The sequence below is a fragment of the Macrobrachium nipponense genome, chromosome 1, assembly GCF_015104395.2.
Source record: "Macrobrachium nipponense isolate FS-2020 chromosome 1, ASM1510439v2, whole genome shotgun sequence".
Taxonomy (NCBI): Eukaryota; Metazoa; Arthropoda; class Malacostraca; order Decapoda; family Palaemonidae; genus Macrobrachium; species Macrobrachium nipponense.
Genome location: NC_087200.1, coordinates 98702415 through 98724642, shown reverse-complemented (window position 1 = coordinate 98724642; position 22228 = coordinate 98702415). Strand labels below are relative to the sequence as shown.

The following is a 22228-nucleotide window of genomic DNA, read 5'->3' as shown; positions in this document are numbered from 1 at the left end:
ATTTCTTTGTACTTTAGTTTGTAAAATTACAATTATAGCTGAAGTACTATCATACAAGATAAGAACTAAAATCAATAGCAATTCTTGGGTATATTTTTGAGCAAATAAATGAAAAGATGTCCTGGAATTGGGAGATGCAGTACATTCCCCCCATGAAATCTCGGACAAACTGGTCTTCCCCATGTTCTTAATATGACACTCGGCGCTAAGCTTATGTAAAGCTCATAAGAGTGATCTTTTGTTTGTTGGTAGTGAGGGGCAAGACATTGTGAAAAACAAATTCAGTACCCGGCTGTATAAGAAAATCTTTTATGGAGTTGTCCGGTGTCATCGTAGTAATCAGATATAAGTTTGAAGTTCTCAGTTGATTATGCATTTTGTAAAATATCTAGGTAAGTTTCAGAAATTACTTTAGTATCATTTTTGTAGAGGGAAAATAACCGGTGTTTAAATAATTCGAGCTGCACATAGAGATGCAGGTAGACTGTCAAGACTTGGCTGAAGAGCACATTTCATAATAGTGATGGCTTGTGCGGCAGAAAAAATTTTGATAGTAATAAAAACCTCAATAGATAATTATGGCTTTATTCAGGAAAGCTCCGAGTGCAAGGATTTGTAGAACCAAGGGAAGGAAGGTGGGCATGATTAAGACTGAAGGATCATGAGGTACAGTGCACGGTCTCTGACCAACTATCACCTCATAAGCTTAGGAGTTGCCAGATCCCAAGATTCCTTGCTTTACAATTTTTGATTGTTTTAACCATTACCAGCTGGCGCTCGGAAAGTTATCCTGTTGTTAAGACCTCAGATTTGTTAGCTATGAAAAATATAAATTGATTAAAAAATTATCATATAAATACTGCCAAGAAATCACTTCATAAAGACCAAGATGCTCTAGTTGAATATTGAGGCAACTCATTTTATAAATACATATACTTATTTACCCTGCGATTCCAGCCTTGTTCTTCTATGATTCCTCAGATAAGTGTTGCCAGTATGTAATGTTGTTTGCCATGACCTTGGTGAAGTGACCAGGCAAGTTAGTTGAGAATTCCTGGGGCCCTGGAGTTATAGGAAGGTGATATGAGTAGCCCAGAACCAGAAGGTGCTAAGCGCCGTTTTTTAAAAATAGAGTAATAGCGAGTTAAAGTTAAAATATCGTAGCTCGGTAACTATAATAGGTATTAACATGGGGTTTGTTGCATTTTAAAGCTAAATACCATGGTTTTTTTTTATGTAAGTGTCAGGTTTATAAGTTTTTAGGAAAATACCAAAAATAGACTAATATAAAAAATGATAAAAAAAAACAATAATATCAATGGAAATCCATTATAAAACTGTTCTAATTCATGTAAATACACAGAAAACATTTCAAAATTATTATTAATGTTCATGTTTATTGAAAAATACTGGGAAAATGCCAAAAAAATTCCGAAAAATACCAAAAATACATACGAACATAAAAAATAATAAACAACAACAATATTAATGGAAATATATCATAAAACGGTTTCAACTTATGTAAATACATAGAAAAAAGCTCAAAATCAGTATTAATATCAAAGTTTATAGAAAAATACCCCAAAAATACCAATACATACAAACATAAAAAATAATAAAAACCAACCACAATATTAATGTAAAAGCAAAAATAGTTTAAAATAATGTAAAAAAATAAAAACAACAGAAATCATAATCATTAATAATAGTGATAATAGAAATTTTTGATATAACACTCACCACAGCAACATAATCCAATCCGTGCAAAAGTCGTCATTGGTGGTCAGTGGGGAAGGTAGGGACTATGATTACTGATCATCAAAGTCCAGGATGGGATCCATTACGCAAGCACACTCGAAATGGTGTAAAATAGCGTAAAAAAGGATAAATCCTCGAGCGTATGTTTACAACGCACACTGACCTGTTGAACTGCGTAACTTTGTTTACATTCTTCCGCATCCCGTGACGCTATGCTTCGTGCGCGCTGATTGACTCAGGAAAGCATATAGCGCTATGATTGGCTGAGACGCCTACTCACTCATTGTCGAAGCACTGTGATTGGCTACCGCTTTCTCGGGGAATCTGGACTGTGAGTGGTAAAGGGATGCGATGCGAGATGACACCTTCTGGTTCTAAGAATTTAGCCGCCACGTGCTACAAATTTTTCAGGTGAAACTTCCATTGACTTCTAAGGGATTTTCGACCATATTGCAGGGCCAGAAAGCGCCAAATCCAAATTGAGAAAAACTTTTGTGCCTATGATTGACCGTTTTTTGTGATAATCTTGGTTTTGGTCAGGGTGGCGCTAAGCAACTTCTGGTTCTGGGCTACTCATATAATATCCTGTTACATTCTGCACTCCTCCTAAGACCAAACTCATTGTAGGCCAAAGCAGTACACCCAGGTGGCAAACATTTCAAGTAAAGGACTTGAAACCAGAATGTGTGAGACTTGAAAGGTTTATACCCAAGTCAAGAAACTGCAGGAGGTAACCTAAACAGGACCTCCTGCATCCAAGGCTCGGCACCAATGTACTCCTAGAATCTCCAGTTTTGCTGGATGTAACCCCTAATCTGAAGACGAGCACAGAGGGGATGCTTGACTTCATTTATAGGATACCTCTCCATGGGACTTTAAAACTACTTCTCATGGCCTATGAGACAAAATTATGCTGAAAATATGACATCTGTTGATGTGATAACTTAAGTTGTGAAGCAGAATGGGCAGTCAAGGACAAAGAAACTGATGCACCCTGGTTGCTGCCCCAGTTGAGTTGGAGGGCTTCTTATCCTTCATTTCATTGACCAAGTTTTAGAGGTAGAGATTAGGAACAGTTGGGTGTGAGACAGCAAACTAACTTCATCTGTTGATAAAAACTTGGGAAGACGCTGCAAGGTTTTATTCAGTATATTTGCAAACAAGCAGTGCGTATGATCAACACACGACATGAAAGTATGACATTGAGAGAAGATCAAACATTGAGCCTGGCCATGTTCTTAGTGAAAATGAAACTAGAGGACAGTAGGGAATGGTGGCACTGACCACTTGCTTCTGTTATTTCAGGAACTTCCAGCTCTGTACGAAATTATCTATAGTGTCCATTTCACTGATGGTCTAGAGAGTAGAATGTTTAAAGCAGCAGCAGCTTCCTGACCAGTAGCTTTCATATGAAGTGAATGTGTTGAATTATGAATAAGCAAACTTTACTAGCTTGAGCTCAGCAATAACACTTGGCGAGAGATAAACCCAAAAATAGAATTGTGGTTATAGAAATAAAATTCTTTATAAAATTAAAGTGTTACTGTAATTCTCTTATGAAATTCCAGGAAAAAAGTGCAATACCTAGAGAATGAATGGCTATTAGGCAATTCATAGTATCACCAAGACAATGCTACAACTGCAAACTAAAAGATAAATGAATAAAAACAAGGTAATTCCTAATCATCACGTTGAAAGGATGAGATGAAATGGTAAGAGGATAAGAAAGTGTGAACCAAGACCAGATCTCAACAAAACAGGCTAAAAACATCTGATGGTCCTGAGACAAAAAGGATAGGCAGTGGAATTAGTTGTCTTGTTCCCAAAAGGAATCTTTTTTATATTTTTCAAACTGGTCTGCCTGGGTGCAGTCCATACACAATAAAGGCTATTTGTGATTACTCAGCCTTGAAAGTACAGACCCTTAACTTGGCTTTACCGTTTTTTCTTTACAATAATATTTGAATATTGGTTGGTAAGAAACCTACTAATAAACTTTTGCGGAAGGGCTTCAAATTTCAAGTAAAAGAGGGGTATTTGAACCTTTTTCCAGAATGTGCTTTCTACCATTGGGGTATGTCATAAATACCAGCAAATATGGTAAATGTTATGCATTTTCATTACAGTACTTAATATACTTATCTATTTGTTCATGACACTTACCTGTCAGATATATATATATATATATAGCTGTATTCTCCGAAGTCCGACAGAATTTCAAAGCTCCCGGCAAACGCAGTGGTCAGCCAGGTGGTTAGTACCCATTCCCGCCGCTGGGAGGCGGATATCAGGAACCATTCCCATTTTCTATTCAGATTTTCTCTGTCGCCGGTACTGTCAATACCTGTTTTCAGTACAGTAGTACCTCGAGATACGAAAGGCTCAACTTACGAAAAACTCGAGATACGAAAGCCAATGCGAAAAATTTTACTGCTCTACATACGAAAAGTTTTCAAGATATGAAAGGTTTCTGAAAGTCCGAGATTCGCCCGGATAACAATTTTGAAACTCGCGCCGCGCGCCACCATCTTAGTACTAGTAGACTCGCCACCTGCTCTCCCATTGGTTCCTGATGCTAGCCAAGCCATGAAATCATCCTCTCCTATTGGACAGCATCCCTCCCATCATGCATCTTATACGTATACGTGGTGGCGTACCTATCTCGGCCTCTTCGTACCAACATCTCTATCTTACGCACACGGCATTCGTTTGGTCCAACGATTTCGTTTAGTAATGTAAATTCGTTAGTGATTTCGTTGCAGTATACTATCGTGTTGTTCGGAAACCTTGTGTTACTGATTCGTAAATTACGTACAAGATAACGTAGTCATGGGTCCCAAGGAAGTTGAAATTCACGGAAAGAAGCGCATGCTCTCTTTGGAGACAAAGATGGAGATCATCAAGAAGTACGAAGCTGTTATGCGATTGATTGTGATCGCAAAGGAATACGGCCATAATCCGTCGACAATAGGCACCATCCTTAAACAGAAGGATGCCATCAAAGCAGTTACACCGTCGAAGGGCATCACTATTTTGTCCAGCAAGAGGACCCACATGCACGACGAGATGGAGCGGCTGCTCCTCGTCTGGATAAAAGACAAAGAAATTGCTGGCGATACGGTAACGGAGACAGCAATCGCCCACAAGGCCAGCGCTATTTTCGGTGATTTGATTGCGCAGGCGGAAGACGACGGAGGGGAAGGGACTTCAACGCAAACCCCAGAGTTCAAGGCTTCGCATGGCTGGTTCGAGAAATTTCGTAAACGAACTGGCATCCATTCGGTGGTGCGTCATGGGGAGGCTGCCAGCTCGGACACGAAAGCGGCTGAAGCATTTAACCCTTAAACGCCTAAGCGGTAAAAAAAAATTCTCCCGTGTGCCGGAGGTGTTTCAGAGTGAGCGTGGAAGCGGAAAAAATATTTTTTTCAAAAAATCACAGCGTGCTTAGTTTGCAAGATTAAGAGTTCATTTTTGGCTCCTTTTTTTGTCATTGGCTGAAGTTTAGTATGCAACCATCAGAAATGAAAAAAATTATCATTATCATATATAAATAATGCGATATATGATAGCGCAAAAACGAAATTTCATATATAATTGTATTCAAATCGCGCTGTGCACAAAACGGTTAAAGGTAACAAGTTACTTTTTTTTCGTTGTAATGTACACTAAATTGCGATCATTTTGGTGTATAACACATTGTAAAAGGATAAAAAAAGCAAAACACAGAGAAAATATTATCACAAAATAATGCATGAATTCGTAACGCGCGGACGTAAACAAATATTTTTTTCAAAAATTCACCATTAATCTAAATATTGTCCTAGAGACTTCCAATTTCTTTCAAAATGAAGACAAATGATTGAATATTACTATACTGTAAGAGTATTAGCTTACAATTGCAGTTTTCGACCATATCTGATGAGTTAAGTTGATCGAATGTCGAATTTTTTTATATATATATTTTTTATATGCAATTATTTCGGAAATAAGAAAAGCTACAACCTTCAAATATTTTTCGTTTTATTCTACATGAAATTGTGCACATTTTCATATATAAAACTTTTTGAAATGCCTAATATGAAACGGAGCAAATATTCCAAGAATGGGACGTACGCATTTCGGAGATTTGTGGCGGAGAATCCGCGCGCGGAGGGAAGGAAAGATTTTTTTAAAATTCACCATAAATCTAAATATTTTGCTAGAGACTTCGAATTTGTTTCAAGATGAAGATAAATGACTGAATATTACTAGACTGTAAGAGTTTTAGCTTACAATTGCGTTTTTCAAAACCATTTCGGTAGAGTCAAGTTGACCGAACGTGGTTTTTTTTTTCTATTTATTGTGATTTATATGCAAATATTTCAAAATGAGAAAAGCTACAACCTTCAATTATTTAATGTTGTATTCTACATGAAATTGCGCACATTTTCATATATAAAACTTTATGTAACAGCTCATTTAAAATGGTGCAAACATTACCACAATCGCACGTATGATTTTTTCGGAAGAGTTACTGCGCGGATATACAGAAAATTTTATTTTTTTCTTAAATTCTCCACAAATCGAAATATTGTGCTAGAGACTTCCAATTTGTTGCAAAATGAAGGTAAATGCTTGAATATTTCTAGAATATAAGCATTTTAGCTTACAATTGTGTTTTTCGACCATTTCGGTAGAGTCAAAGTTGACCGAAGGTTGAAGTTTTGGCAATTATCGTTATTTATATAAAAATATCTCAAAACTGATAAAAGCTACAACCATGGGTTGTTTTTAGTTGTATTGTGCATGAAATTGCACACATTTCCATATATAAAACTTTATATAACGGCTAATTTTTAAAATGGTGCAAACATTACCACAATTGCATGTATGATTTTTTTCGGAAGAGTTACCGCGCGGACGTAAGGAAAAAGTTTTTTCATAAATTCACCATAAATCGAAATATTGTGCTAGAGACTTCCAATTAATTGCAAAATTAAGGTAAATGATTGAATATTACTAAAATATAAGAGTTTTAGCTTACAATTACGTTTTTCGACCATTTCGGTAGAGTCAAAGTTGACCGAAGGTTGAAATTTTGGCCATTATGGTTATTTATATGAAAATATCTCAAAACTGATTAAAGCTACAATCATGAGTATTTTATTGTTGTATTCTACATAAAAATGCACACATTTTCATATATAATACTTCGTGTAACAGCTAATTTACAATGGTACAAAAATTATGTCAGTGACGAAATAATTTCCGAGATGTCACAGATACTTTTTAGTGCAGCAAGAAAGAAATTCGCGCTTGCGCCCCTGCGTAACTATTGTAAACAAAACAACACCTTGATCCGTGAACTCCCAGCATCCCACAAGGCGCGTGATTCAAAAGTTTTCGGCTGGTAGGCCTATAAGTATTTTTCCGCGAATTTTAAAAAAACTTTTGTAAGTTGACGTAAAATATGTCCAGTCGGCACACGAGAGACAAAAAATGTCAACGTAAAATACATCCAGTCAGCAGTAAAGGGTTAAGAAGACTTTCGACGAGATGATGACCAAGGAAGGCTACAGTTCTCAGCAAGTCTTCAATTGTGATGAGACTGGCCTTTTTTGGAAAAAAATGCCTCGTCGGACGTACATCACGGAGGAAGAGAAGAAGCTACCCGGGCATAAGCCTATGAAAGACAGGCTTACACTCGCACTTTGTTCAAACGCCAGTGAGGATTGCAAGGTGAAGCCCCTATTGGTGTATCATTCCGAGACTCCTTGAGCCTTCAAGGCCCACAAAGTGCTGAAGGAGAAACTTCCAGTGATGTGGAGGGCTAATGCAAAAGCCTGGGTAACGAGGCTTTTGTTCACCGAGTGGGTAAATCTGTGTTTCGGCCCGACAGTGAAGAAATTTTTGGAAGAGAAGTGCCTCCCCCTGAAATGTCTGCTGGTGTTGGACAATGCCCCTCCCCACCCTCCTGGCCTCGAGGAAGATATCCTAGCGGAGTACGTATTCCTTCGTCAAGACACTTTTTCTTCCGCCCAACACCACCCCTCTCCTCCAGCCCATGGACCAACAAGTGATAGCGAACTTTAAGAAGCTGTACATGAAACATCTTTTCAAGAGATGTTTCGACTTCACCGATACCACAAACCTCACCTTGCGTGAATTTTGGAAGGAGCATTTTGACATCGTCATTTGCATCCGACTCATCAACCAAGCTTAGCAGGAGGTTTCGAGGCGAACCTTTTATTCCTCGTGGAGGAAACTCTGGCCTGATGCCGTATCCGCCCGAGACTTCGAGGGATTCGACGTGGGCGAAGCTGGTGCTGCAGAGTCCGAAAAATTTGACGATCCCGAAACTGTTTTGGAACCAGATCTTGACGAGATCGTTGCACTCGGCAAGTCCATGGGGCTGGTCGTCGACGAGGACGACATCAACGACCTTCTCGAGGAGCACCAAGAGGAGCTTACGACGGATGACCTGAAGGAGTTGGAGGCCATGCAACATAACGTCGTTCAAGAGGAGTTCTCTAGCAGCGGCGAGGAAGAGGAGGAGGAGCCTATGACAACGGCAGAAATTAAGGATATTCTAGGCGTTTTTCATAAAGTGCAATCGTTTATCGAAAAAAGACACCCCGAAAAGGCTCATACAAGTCGTATGCTTGCGCAGTTCGATGACGTTTGCCTGAGTCGTTTCAGGAACATTGTGAAAAGTAGGCAGAAGCAATCTTCCTTGGATCGTTATTTTTTAAAAAGGCCTTCAGCATTAGCAGGAGTAAGCAAAAAGGAAGAACCAAGTGATAAAAAACAGACAGTTGATAGCAAAAAGGAAGAACCAAGTGATGAAAAACAGAACGTTGAAAGTGGTGATGAAGTTGAAATTCTGTATAAAAAAAAAAAAAAAAAAAAAAACTACGTAAAAGTAAAAAAAAAGTTAAAAAAAAAAAAAAATTGTAAGTTGTAGATTTTTGTAAGTTAAGTGTTACAGTTTTGTTAATGTGTTTCGTAAATTTTAGTTTTATAGTTTTCCTTAAATTTTTTATGTGTTTTCGTAAAGTTAAGTGTACGTAAGTACGTATGTTTATCTGGCCGTTTGGTCCTCCTTCCATCCTGCGTGTCCTCCTCCTCTCTGCCTTCCCACTTCGGAGATAGCCTCACTCGAAAGTAAGCTTCCACATTTTACGTTACAGTAATAATATTTCTTGTACACTAACATACACTTTATTTACAGGTTTTGCATTTTTATTCTTAATTTAGGTATTGAATGGTCCAAATTGTTGTAGTATTTCATTGTTTATAGGTCGATTTAGCTTTATTATGAAATTTAATGGGGTGTTTTTGGAGGGCTTGGAACGAATTAGCCATTTTACATGTAAAATGTGTTTCAAGATACGAAAAACTCATGATACGAAGGCCGCCTCGGAACGGATTAATTTCGTATCTCGAGGTACCACTGTACCTCCATCTTATGATTTTGAAACTTCATTGCTACTTGAGTATCTTGATTGATTTTGGTTATTGATTCGGATTTGTGGCTTGGCATACGCTATCGTGGTTTGATTTTGATTTTGGCTTTGACTGTTCTTTGGATTAAGATGTCTGGATCTAGTTCTACTAGTTTCAGGGTGTGTCGTGTGCAAGATTGTAAGTAGAGGCTACCGAAAGCTTCGGTAGACCCCCACTCGGTATGCACGAGGTGTAGGGGGCATGTTTGTTTGGTGAATGATAGATGTAAGGAGAGTGAGAATTTGAATGATCATGAATGGAAGACGTATGATTCTTATATTAGCAAATTAGAGCGTGATAGAATCAGGTGGTCTTCCTCCAGGAGTGCTTCACTTAACAAGAGTAAGGGTAGTATTTTGTCTCCTTCTAACCCTCCTGTAGACTTTGATATACTTAACCCTGCGGTGTTGCCTTCGGGCATGTAGGTTTTGTCTGCAGAAGGGCATTCCCTTTCAACCATTATGGAGTCGATACGTGCCCTGGAGTCAAAAGTGCTGGCTCTACAATTTAGTGTTGTGAAGTGTGGTGATCGTGTTAGTGCCCCTAGTGTTGTGGAGGGGCCGACAGATCGGCCCTATAATGCCCCTCGGCCGGGACCTTGTCGGAATCCCAGGACTCAGGGAGTGGGCAAGTCGAAAGCCGAAGGAGGGTTACGGGGACTCCTCACCGATCTGCCGTCCCTTCGGCAGGACCTGAAGACGCTTCCAGGCTGCCAAAGATCGTGCACATGCACGGATCCTAAAGGATTTCTTTTTGTCCTCTGAGGCGTCCTCCCCGCGCAGGGGTTGGAGCGCTTGGAGGGCCTCTCTCGAGGAGAGTGGCAAAGACGCAAGATGTCGCACAGGCGGCCGTCGTCTTAGCCGCCCTCTTAAGAGAGGTTTTAGAGAAGAGGACGCTTCACGTCCTCTTTCTCGACCTACGTTTCAGTCGTCTCCTGAATGCTTTGAAGACATTCCGCCACAGAAGAGGACCAGGACTTCATCGGAAGAGGACGCTTTTGAGTGCTCCGATCGCTATAAGACAGTTCCTGTGAGAAGGAAGAAGGCGTCCCCTCGCCCCTCGTCTTCTCACTGGATCAGCCCATCTCCTGAACGTGATCCTTCACCTTCTAAGGACATTCTTAATATGCACCAACAGTTGGCCTTGTTTTTCGCTAAGAGAGAGGCAGAACCTCGTCGTCGCAGGAAGGATTTGAGGCTGCCTGTCAAGAGAACCAGGCAGTCTCCTTTGCCTTCTCCTTGTGCGTCTCCCTCCTACAAAGACGCAAGATGTCGCACAGGCGGCCGTCGTCTTTGGCAGGAGGCAAGAGACGCTAGCGGGGAGAAGGTCCGTAAGGCTCGTGTTGACGACGATCGCCAAGACGCCTCTCTCGTAGCTCGTGTTTACGAGAAAGTTTTTCTAGACTCTTGTCGTTCTGCTCTTCAAGACGCTCCTCAGGACGCGCGTGAGGACGCTCTTCAGGATGCTCGACACTTTATGGATCAAGAGGTTCATCAAGAAGTTCGCAAAGATGCTCGCAAGGACACTTCGCAGGACGCACCTTTACCGCGGCCTCGTAAAACTTCAGTGTCTGCTATTATTACTTCGCGTTATGTTAAGGACCCCTCTGCTGCTTTATTTGATGAGGGGGAATCTTTGGGTGATTCGAAGCCTGCGTAGGAAGAAGAACCTGTTGCGTCGTCATCTTCCGACTACAAGGTGTTGACCCGCCTTTTGCAAGACTTGTTTACTGACAAGTTTCAGCCCTCGGCCCCTCGCTCTCCTCCTTCGCAGCTGGCTTCGTCGAAAACGAGGAAAGCACCAGGCTTCGTCAAGATGGCAACTTCGCTCTCTACGAAGAGGGTATTCAAGAGGATGCATGATTGGATGGAATCCAGAAAGGCGCAAGGCAAGACTTCCTTCGCCCTTCCTCCAGCGAGGTTGAGTGGAAAAGCGGGCATCTGGTATGAGATGGGAGAGGAAGCGGGTTTGAGAGTTCCTTCCTCCTCCCAGGGTGATTTTGCCAGCCTGGTTGATGCTCCGAGGAGGTCACTCCTTTCTTCAGCTAAAGTTTCCTGGACACTGTCGGAGCTAGATCACCATATGAAAGGCTTGTTCAAGACGACGGAGGTTTTTAACTTTCTAGATTGGTGTTTGGGAGCCCTCGACCTGCAATGTCTGCAATACAATTTTAACAGTCAAGCATATTTTATGTGAATGCCTGATTTTTAATAGAGAAAGAAATTTATATTTAGGCAATAAATCATTATCAGAAATACTATCAGAATCAGATCATTTTTCTTTATATAGAGTATTAATATTTTTATAAAAGACTTAATTTTATTAATAAGATTTAACATATACCCTACTAAAATAGATGACTTTTGTCATTTTTATCTATTTCAGTCTTTTATAAGTTCATATTTTTAATTCTAATTTTCATCCTTTTATAAGTTCAAACATTTTTTTTTATTTCCACCAAACCTCATTATATCACTTATCAATCCCCTCATTTATCATTAATTTATTATAATTCATTAACTTCATTCCATACCATTCCATGTTGTAGACATAACATTTTATGAGCGTATTTTCAAATAATTTCATCCCGAATTATTTCGGGCCAGCACTGTAAGAGTCTGGTTAGACTCATTGGGCTGGTAAATCTTAACTTTGCAATAATAATCGACCTACAATCTCGGAGCCCTGACTCTGTCTTTCGAGGAACTATCCAGCGTCCTATCCTGCATGGATAAGGCAGTCAGGGATGGATCTGATGGGTTGGCTTCTCACTTTGCTACGGGTATTTTGAAGAAACGTGCATTTTACTGCAATTTTGCGGCAAAATCGGTATCTCCTGCACAGAAGGCAGTTGTTGTTGTTCGCCCCTCTCTCTAACCATCTCTTCCCACAATCAATGGTGAAGGACATTGCGGTTAGCCTTCAAGAAAGGGCAACTCAGGACCTTTTGGCTCAGTCTTCTAGACGTCCTGCTGCCCCCTTTTCATCTACGCTAGCGCAGTCTTCTAAGAAGATGAAGCCCTTTCGTGGCGGAGCTTCCTCGAGGGCGTCTCCTCGAGGAAGAGGATTCGCTAGAGGAAAGACCCCTGCTTAAACCCAGGGGGAAGAAGTGACGTGTCGGCCCTTCAGGCACTGGTTGGAGCGAGACTTATTATTTGCGGAGGCATGGAGAGTAAGAGGAGCAAACAACTGGTCCCTTGAGATCATCGAGAAAGGTTACAAGATCCCTTTTCTCGCAACACCTCCGTTAAGCTCGAAACCCTTAGATCTGTCGCCTTCGAAGCAACAGATCCTGCTCGATTTGCTCGAGCAAATGATAGAGAAGAGAGCCGTCAAACAAGTTTTAACGTTAGACTCCCCAGGCTTCTACAACAGGTTGTTCCTGGTTCCGAAGCAGTCGGGGGGGATGGAGACCTGTCCTGGACGTCAGCAGACTGAACCTTTTTATAAAGAAGGACAAGTTCAAGATGGAGACGTCTCATTCTGTCTTAGGGGCATTAAGACCAGGCGACTGGATGGTATCTTTAGACCTCCAGGACGCCTACTTCCACGTCCCAATCCATCCTCAGTCAAGGAAGTACCGGAGGTTTGTACTAAAGGGACAGGTCTTCCAATTCAGAGCTCTCTGTGTCGGGCTAAGTACTGCACCGATGGTGTTCACGCTTCTCATGAGATATGTGGCAAGGTGGCTTCACCTCTCAGGAATAAGAGTTTTGCTCTACCTAGACGATTGGCTCATTCAATCATCGTCGGAGCCAAGGTGTCTGGAGGACCTTCATACGACGTTGCAGCTGACGAAGGCCCTCGGCCTGCTAGTGAACTTCGAAAAGTCCCATCTGACCCCTACACAGTCCATCGTGTATCTGGGGATTCAGATGGATTCAGCGGCTTTTCGAGCCTTTCCATCCCTTGAACGTCAGCGGAATTGCTTAGAAAAAGTGTCAGACTTCCTGGGGAAAGAAACATGCTCGGTGAAGGAATGGATGAGTCTGCTGGGGACCATTTCTTCGCTGGAGAAGTTAGTTTCTCTGGGGAGACTGCACCTCAGACCTCTCCAGTTTTTCATAGCGGAGAACTGGAAAAACAAGAAGGACCTAGATGCGATTCTAAGCATCTCTCGATCGGTCAAGGATTATCTGTTGTGGTGGCACGATCCTGTAAAACTAGCAGAAGGATTGTCTCTCAGCCTTCTGAGCCCCGACCTAGTATTGTTCTTAGACACGTCCGCAGCGGGTTGGGGAGCAACACTAGGAAAGGAGGAAGTGTCAGGCATCTGGAGAGGGGAACAGATGTCCTGGCACATCAACCTCAAAGAATTGGAAGCGATTTGGTTGGCTCTCCAGTTCTTCGTAGGACAAGTTATTGGCCGAGTTGTCCAGATCAACTCAGACAATACCACGGCGCTTGCTTATATCAAGAAGCAGGGAAGAACACTTTCGGTTCCTGTTCGAGATAGCGAGAGAGATCCTGCTTTGGGCGAAGGCACGGAACGTGACGATCCTGACGAGGTTCGTTTCGGGAGTTCAGAACGTCCATGCGGATCTTCTCATCCGTCGGCAGCAGATACTGGCGACCGAACGGACTCTTCATCGAGAAGTGTGTCAAGAGTTGTAGACCTCTTCGCAACATCGAAGACGAAGAGACTTCCTCTTTACTGCTTCCCTGTGCTCGACCTGGGAGCAATAGCGATAGACGCCATCCTTTGGGATTGGACAGGGATGGACGTCTACGCCTTTCCCCCGTTCAAACTTCTGGGAGAGGTGATCAGGAAGTTTGCGGCGTCGGAAGGAGCGAGAATGACGTTAATTGCCCCGTTTTGGCTTGCAAGAGACTGGTTCACAGAGGTCATGTCCTTCCTAGAGGACTTTCCAAGGACCCTGCCAGAGAGAATAGATCTACTCAGACAGCCCCCACTTCGAGAGGTACCACAGAAACCTCTCCGCTCTGAGTCTGACTGCGTTCAGACTACCGAGAAGTTAGCCAGAGCAAGAGGGTTTTCAAGACCGGTGGCGAGAGCTATTGCCAACGCAAGAAGAGCTTCCTCTCGTGCAGTTTACCAATCGAAGTGGGCTGTCTTCAGGAGATGGTGTAGGAAGAAAGGTATTTCCTCCTCCACGACCTCTGTGAACCAGATTGCTGATTTCTTCCTCCATCTAAGGAATGTTGACAAGCTAGCGGTTCCTACGATAAGAGGTTACAAGAGCATGTTGTCGACGGTCTTTCGACACAGAGGTTTAGATCTGTCTGACAACAAAGACCTTCACGATCTTTTGAGGTCTTTTGAAACCTTGAAAGTGCCGCAACCTAAGATTCCGTCATGGAACTTAGATGTAGTTCTAAAGTTCCTGATGTCGAGTCCTTTCGAACCTTTGCATGCTGCTTCTTTAAAGGACGTGACAAGAAAAACTTTTTTCCTAACCGCTCTGGCTACGGCAAAGAGGGTTAGTGAAATTCAGGCCATAAGTAAACATATGGGCTTTAGAGGACATAATGCAGTATGTTCTTTAAGCCCTTCATTCTTAGCGAAGAATGAAAATCCGTCCAACCCTTGGCCCAAGAGCTTCAACATCAAAGGGTTAGCAGAGTTCATTGGACAAGAACCTGAGAGAGTCCTGTGCCCTGTCAGGGCTCTCAAGTTTTATTTGGAAAAGACTAAACAGTGTCGAGGTCCGTCGGACAATTTGTGGTGTTCAGTCAAGAGACCAGACTTACCGATGTCAAAGAACGCATTAGCGTTCTTTCTGAGGAGCACCGTCAAGGAGGCTCATTCGTCCTGTCGAGATGGTGATCTTGGACTTTTGAAAGTTAATGCTCACGAAGTGAGAGCGGTTGCGACCTCCGTGGCATTTCAAAAGAACATGGCACTCAGTGACATCTTGAGTGCCACCTTTTGGTGAAGCAACTCTGTGTTCGCTTTACATTACCTGCGGGATGTGAAGACAACATATGAGAACTGCTGCTCGCTAGGACCATACATTTCTGCGGATACTATCTTGGGGGTGGAAAGTAATGCTCATCCTATCCTATAGAAAGTGGGTAGGTGAGCTTTTAATTTTGTTGTTTTGGTTTATGGTTGTGGGGTCAGCCGCCTAAGGCGGACTTCCCTTTCGTTAGCCTAAAGTTAAGTGGGGTTAACTTTTGTTAGGCTAGGTCAGGTGGTGGTTTATATTTTTTTTTGCCGTCATAGTATGGTCGATATGGTCTAGTCACATTGTGGTCACGCCCCCATTGACAGATCATCTAGAACTCACCAGCTACATAGGTCACTACCTTGCTGGAGAGACTAGTAAAGCAGAAGCAGACTTGGGTGACAGTAATCACGAAGTCAGCTATGCTAACAGGTAAGGAACCAAAATGTCAATCATCTGCATGCAATTTGTTTCCTAAATCATTCTATTCTGTCCTTTCCCACCTCCAAAGGTCGGATTCAGCTATATATATATCTGACAGGTAAGTGTCATGAACAAAATGATATTGTTATGATACAATAAAGTTTGTTCATACTTACCTGGCAGATATATATATAGCTGTATTCTCTGAAGTCCGACAGAATTTCAAAACTCCAGGCAAACGCAGTGGTCGGCCAGGTGGTTAGTACCCATTCCCGCCGATGGGAGGCGGATATCAGGAACCATTCCCATTTTCTATTCAGATTTTCTAGTGCCACTGTCCCCTGAGGGGAGGTGGGTGGGTACTTGATTATATATATCTGCCAGGTAAGTATGAACAAACTTTATTGTATCATAACAATATCATTTTGTTGATTTTCCCAACAGACACCTATACCTACAAATAAGCCAGGAGTAGAACCAAAGAGACCGTCTCGACCAGTTAATGTCACAGCTCTTTGTCGTATATCCCCTACAGTCACAAATCGTATTCAGGTTAGTTCATTTCGCAAGTGATTATTGTTTGAGACTGTGTATATGTTAAGGTTTTTATGAATCCTGTTTTATGGAGATTTGTGCTAATAGATTCAGCCAAATTATTATTTTTCTATTCTGTTTGTAATGGTAAAATGACGAGTACTTTTACGTAGCACATTTAATAATGTTCAATCAACTTGCAGGTTTCTTGGGCATCCGAATATGGAAGATGCTATGTCATATCAGTATACCTTGTACAAAAGCTCACCTCTGATGATTTATTACAAAGACTAAAGAACAAGGGTGCCAAAATAGCAGATTTTACGAGATCACTGAGTGAGTAGCTTAAGCAATGTACTATTTACATTGATTGTTTTTATATTGTTAATTATTTATACGTATTAGAATAAGAAGCAGAAAGATTGGGTTACTATAGATTTGACAATTGTTTGAACATTTTTACTTTGTAATTTTTAATAGCTCTTATAAAGATGTGAAGTTTTTAATAGCTCTTATAAAGATGCATATATTTTTCTTTGCAGTTAAACAAAAACTACAAGAAGATGCGGACTGTGAAATAGCAACAACCTCTCTGCGTTGTTCACTAATGTGTCCATTGGGAAAAATGCGCATGTTACTACCATGTCGAGCCAGTACCTGTGATCACCTCCAGTGTTTTGATGCATCATTATACTTGCAAATGAATGAACGTAAACCAACTTGGACATGCCCTGTGTGCGATAAACCAGCTCTTTATGATAATTTGGTTATTGACGGGTTGGTAAAATGTGTTTGTTCAGTTGAATTTAAATTTATTCAATTATTGAGTCTACTGACCATTTTAACTTTTTTTATATTCATTATTTCAAGTTATTTAGACTTTCATGTTTATTAAAACTTCTAGAACTGTTAGTATGTGCCTTTTACAAGAATAATGACCACAAGTTGACTATCTGTACTTGAAGTTTTGTTGCATGCATAAATACGATATTTATTTAGATAGTATGTATCACTAATGATGGTGCTAATACCGAATAATCTTTCAATGTTGAGTGATAGGTCCATGTTAAAACTCTTAACATGGTCCTTTCCAGCTGTCATGTTTTTAGTCTGGTGTTTACATTTGTGGCTGTTGGTGTTTTACTGATTTGCAGAGTTTTACATATAAATCTTGGGTTAGCACTTCCACAAAATTCATAAGAATGCAAAACTAATATACATAAATACAAGTAATCTTCCAATTAGCCAGAGTGCCATTATCCGGAACTTTACATTATTTGACACATCTGAACCAGGGACCAAGGCCTCAAAGATATGATATATATTGATTAAAATAATAAAAAAATACAAACTTTCCAATGGTGGTCAATGCTTTGGGGCCTCAGGAAAATCTTGGTAATACTGCTTACACTCTTAAACAGACAGACAGGGTTTGGAGGGTGGGGGGAGGCTTGAAGTTTTACAGGTTGGGGTTGGGTGAGATGGCTGGGTGCCATGGGAGAGGAAGGGCAGTAAGGCTGTGTAGAGGAACTTACTCAGAGGAGGGCCTGTTTGAAAGGTAGTTGGAGCTGGGAGAGCATTTTCCCTGGCTGGGAGGAGGTGGGGATGCAGTGTTAGGATGGTTAGGGCTAGGTAGAAATCTGACATACCAGCGTATTTAGTTTGGTGTTGTCATGCTTATGATTTTTTATTTATACTTTATACTATTCTCATTTATATTTTTATATTTTCCAATTTGTCTTTTATTTAAAATGAATAAGATGAACACACTTGGAGGGTACTCTCTCTCTCTCTCTCTCTCTCTCTCTCTCTCTCTCTCTCTCTCTCTCTCTCTCTCTCTCTCTCTCTCTCTCTCTCTCAAATCTTTTAATAGAAAATGATCAACTATTTGATTTTTAAATTCATAAAATGAATTTGCCTTGGAGAAATACTAAAGATGTAAAAACTGAGTGTTTTACACAAACAGTTTTCATGATAGTCTTTATTTATCGAATTAATGTTTTCATTTTTGGTAGATTGTACTATGCTAGGCTTACAAAGATTATCAAACTTTTGACTTGTGTAACAATTTATTACCATCTCTTAAAATTACAAACACTTGCTTAGGAATTGACATGAACATCAAGTATGACAAACAAATGAAATGGGAAACAGCTGTGTTGCAATTTTGAGGGATTTTACTTTTAACATACAGTATGTTAGTTTACCTTTGTATACTCGTTTTACATTTATGAAAAATAAACTAATAATAATTCCTTTAAGATATTTATTTCTTTTAGCAATTTAAAAATTTATTCTGAAAATATTACTAGATGAAAATGGCAGACAACCTATTTTTATACATATTACAGTGATGATATGATGATAATACAGTAGAAGTGGATTCACTAAGTAAAATGTCAGTTTCATTCTGTTACCTTTTTCTTAAATACAGCTGTAATAGCCTATTTGAATTATGCAAATGGATACCGTGAGTGTAAAAAGTAGTCTAGGTCAGTAGTTAATACAACATTCTAACAACTGATAAGAAAGTTGTCGTATAAAATACAGTAATGGTCTTCAAACCATGAAATGCTGTGGGTAATCACAGGTAAGCTATGTGGGTAATCACAGGTAAGCTACGTACCTACCGAACTGTTTTCATTTATGGGAGAGATAAAGTGGTTGCATTTTTCTTGTGTATTTATGCAGTATATTTTGTTACAGATATGGGGAAAAAGGTAATTGCATTTTGGATAAAGTGTTCACTTTAGATTGTGATGGTGGTTGTTTATAAGCATTGAGTGTTTACAGTTACGTGGTATTGACTAGGTTAAGTGAGGAAGGGTACGGAGTTGCCTTTGAACACGCTTGATTCTTGTACATGTGTTTATCTGGATTTCACCATTATCCAATGTGCCTGTGGCTATGTAAGTCCGGATAATTGAAGGATTACTTTTATATGTATTATATTTAGGCCATACATTATAAAAATACAAAAATATGTGAAGCAATAGATTGGTGAATACGTAAGACGCAGAGCCACTAATTTAAGTAAATTTATATATGCCATAAGAAAAAGGTAAGTTTAATTAAAAAATTAAGGAAAATAATATTAATAAGGTAAACTGCAACTGTCATACAAGTATATAATATAAATAACATGACTGAAAACATACAAGCACAAAAACAGAAGCCTCAAGGTATGCATACACTTGTGGACTTTGATCAGGTCATAGTTAAAAACAAATTTTAACACACTGCATTGCATTATAAAAATACAAAAATATGTGAAGCAATAGATTGGTGAATACATAAGACGCAGAGCCACTAATTTAAGTAAATTTATATATGCCATAAGAAAAAGGTAAGTTTAATTAAAAAATTAAGAAATTAAGGAAAATAATATTAATAAGGTAAACTGCAACTGTCATACAAGTATATAACATAAATAACATGACTGAAAACATACAAGCACAAAAACAGAAGCCTCAAGGTATGCATACACTTGTGGACTTTGATCAGGTCATAGTTAAAAACAAATTTTAACACTGCATTGCATGCTGCCTTAATTTTTTTTTTTTACAGAAATTGTGGTAGGTATAGTGAAAAAAAATAAAGAAAAAAAGACAAAGTTAACATGAAGTGTATTATATATGTATTGCACAGTTCCTGTACCATTCATCATTGTGTGTACATCTGTTACCGTATGGTAAATATAGGTAGCACTCCTATGTTTGCATATCTAATATGTAGCTCTACATATGTAATTAGTATAATTAAAAGATTTTTAAAAAATTATATACATAAATAACCAAACATCCACTAGTATATTGTAAGGATCAGTATAATACATGCTGTATCATTGTATGAAATTTTAGTAATGTTCATAATGGTTAAGGTAGTTACAGAATAGATATGAGAACTGAAAAATTAAGTTTTTATATTTTGTGAAAACAGTAATGAGACTAACTTTAAATTATCATAATTAATAGTATGAGACATATTCCCATTTATTAATTAGTTTTTAAGTATGTGTGTTGGGACATTTTTTTGACAGTTAATAATAATAATAATAATAATAATGATGATAATAATAATAATTATAATAATATCCTGTATTTCAGCTCGGGGCCATATACATGGAATATACAAAATACAGACAGTAACATACACAATCTAGATACATGAGACATGATAAAAAATTGAATGTAAAAAAAACTTAAACTTGATAGTAATCACAGTAATAATGAAAAAGTAAAATATCTGCCATAAATATAATAATGGCAAAATCTCCAGATGACATCTTGCCAATACAGAGATTAAGTCCTTTAGGGGACAAAGGCCTCATTTTCTCATCGTTCCCACAATTTAGATCTTCTTGCTTCACTCCTTAAGATGCTTTGTATGAGTGATTTGCTGCTGTTTCTCACTCAGGTTACCAGACTGGACATTGTTCGCCTTACAATGATTTTTAAATTGTCCAGGTGGTTTTCTATGAACATGTGTGACAGAGTAGTAGCGGGGAGTGTTTGTGAGGGGTCTCAGAGTATTATTGTGCACAACAGTGATACGTCTCATGGTCTCTTGGGTATAGTACGTCCACAGGGAACGCCCATGGATACTGTAGCAGTACGAGCAGAAGAGCAGCAGTTTCATGTCTCGGTTACAGAAGGCAAACCTCCTCGCAATCATGTTGCTAGTTGCACATAGTTTATGACGCCTCTGTTCAATGTCTGCCATATCTTTTAGGTCGTCGTTGATAATGTGACCCAAATACGGAAATTCGTGCACAAATTCCAGCCAATGATTTCCGAGGAAAATTTGTGGTTCTGCAATATGCGTAAGCGATCTCGGGAGCAGTGACATGCACTGGGTCTTGGTTTCATTGTAGATTATATCAAATTCCTCTGCATATTGGTGGCAAGTGTCGATGAGTCGTTGGAGACTTGCCACTGATGGGTAAATCAGAACCATATTGTCGGCGTAAAGAGGTTGTTTACAGTTGTTTCATTGACAGTGCATCTGATTGGGAGTGAGTTCAGTTTGACATTCAAGGCATCTGTGTACGTATTAAACGGGTGTGGAGAGAGAGTGCCCCCTTGCCGAAGCCCGTTTAGGGAGCCAAAGGTGTACGATAATACGTTACCCCATTTGACACAGAATTACTGTGTGGAGAACCAGCAATGTAAAATGCCAATTAGATATAGGGGTGTGCCCCTTTTATGCAGTTTTAGGAAGAACTTCAGGTAGTTTACTCTGTCAAATGCTTTTCTCATATCTACAAAACAAAGGAAAACAGGAGAGGCTGATGATAGGTAGTAGTTCAGCAATCCTTTCAGTATGTAGATGCAGGTGTCGGTTGAGTGGTTTGTTTTAAACCCGAACTGGTTGTCAGTGGTGTGTAGAAAGGGGAGAAGTCTCACAAGAAGAACAGACTCAAATATCTTTGATGCGATCGTTGTGATTGCAATCGGCCAGTAGTTGCCAGGGTCAGCTGCATCCTTTAGCTTGTTTTTGATTAATGGTATCAAGTGAACTAAGAGTAGGGAGTCTGGAAGAAACTGGTGAATTATGCATGCATTGAATAGGGCAGCTAGCAAAATGTAAATTCTCAGATGCCAGAATTTGAAAGCCTCTGCGGGAAGACCATCATGGCCAGGCGATTTATTATTAGGTAGGCTGTTTATGGCATCGCTGATGTTACCTGGCGTAATATGGTCTACAAAATGAAATTGAATGTTGTCAGTAAGGAGGTTATCTACATCCCTTCGGGAATCTTTATCATTTATGCCAATCAGGATATTGTTGAAGTGATCGCCCCGCATACTTACGATAGCTTCGTCTCCGAATCTCTGTGATACCTTTTTAGTTTTGGGATTTAAGGACTGGATATCTTTCCAAAGATGAGGATAATCACCAGATTCTAAGTTTCTAGACATTGCATCAGCTCTTAGTTGTTTTTCATTTAACCTGCAGTGCTTAAGAGCAAGATTGAACTGAGCTCTCGCCTGCCTCATTAGTAATGCAGTGTCCTACCCTCGGGCTACCATTTTGCCCCCACAGTAAAAACATTTCTCGTGAGTATGTATACAGATCTTTAACCAAGTCATTCCATCCAGGTATATTACAAGAATTAC

At 39.9% G+C, this 22228-nt stretch overlaps 1 protein-coding gene across 6 annotated transcripts in view; it reads left to right on the top strand.

The window, feature by feature from the left end:
- LOC135219504 (E3 SUMO-protein ligase PIAS2-like) overlaps positions 1 to 22228 on the top strand; it is a 322344-nt gene that overhangs the window by 206959 nt on the left and 93157 nt on the right. For all 6 annotated transcript variants that reach the window (XM_064256330.1, XM_064256327.1, XM_064256328.1 and 3 more), the window contains 3 exons: positions 16020 to 16127; positions 16313 to 16445; positions 16652 to 16886. In XM_064256330.1, the coding sequence (XP_064112400.1) occupies positions 16020 to 16127; positions 16313 to 16445; positions 16652 to 16886 (476 nt within the window). The remainder of the gene's footprint in view (positions 1 to 16019; positions 16128 to 16312; positions 16446 to 16651; positions 16887 to 22228) is intronic.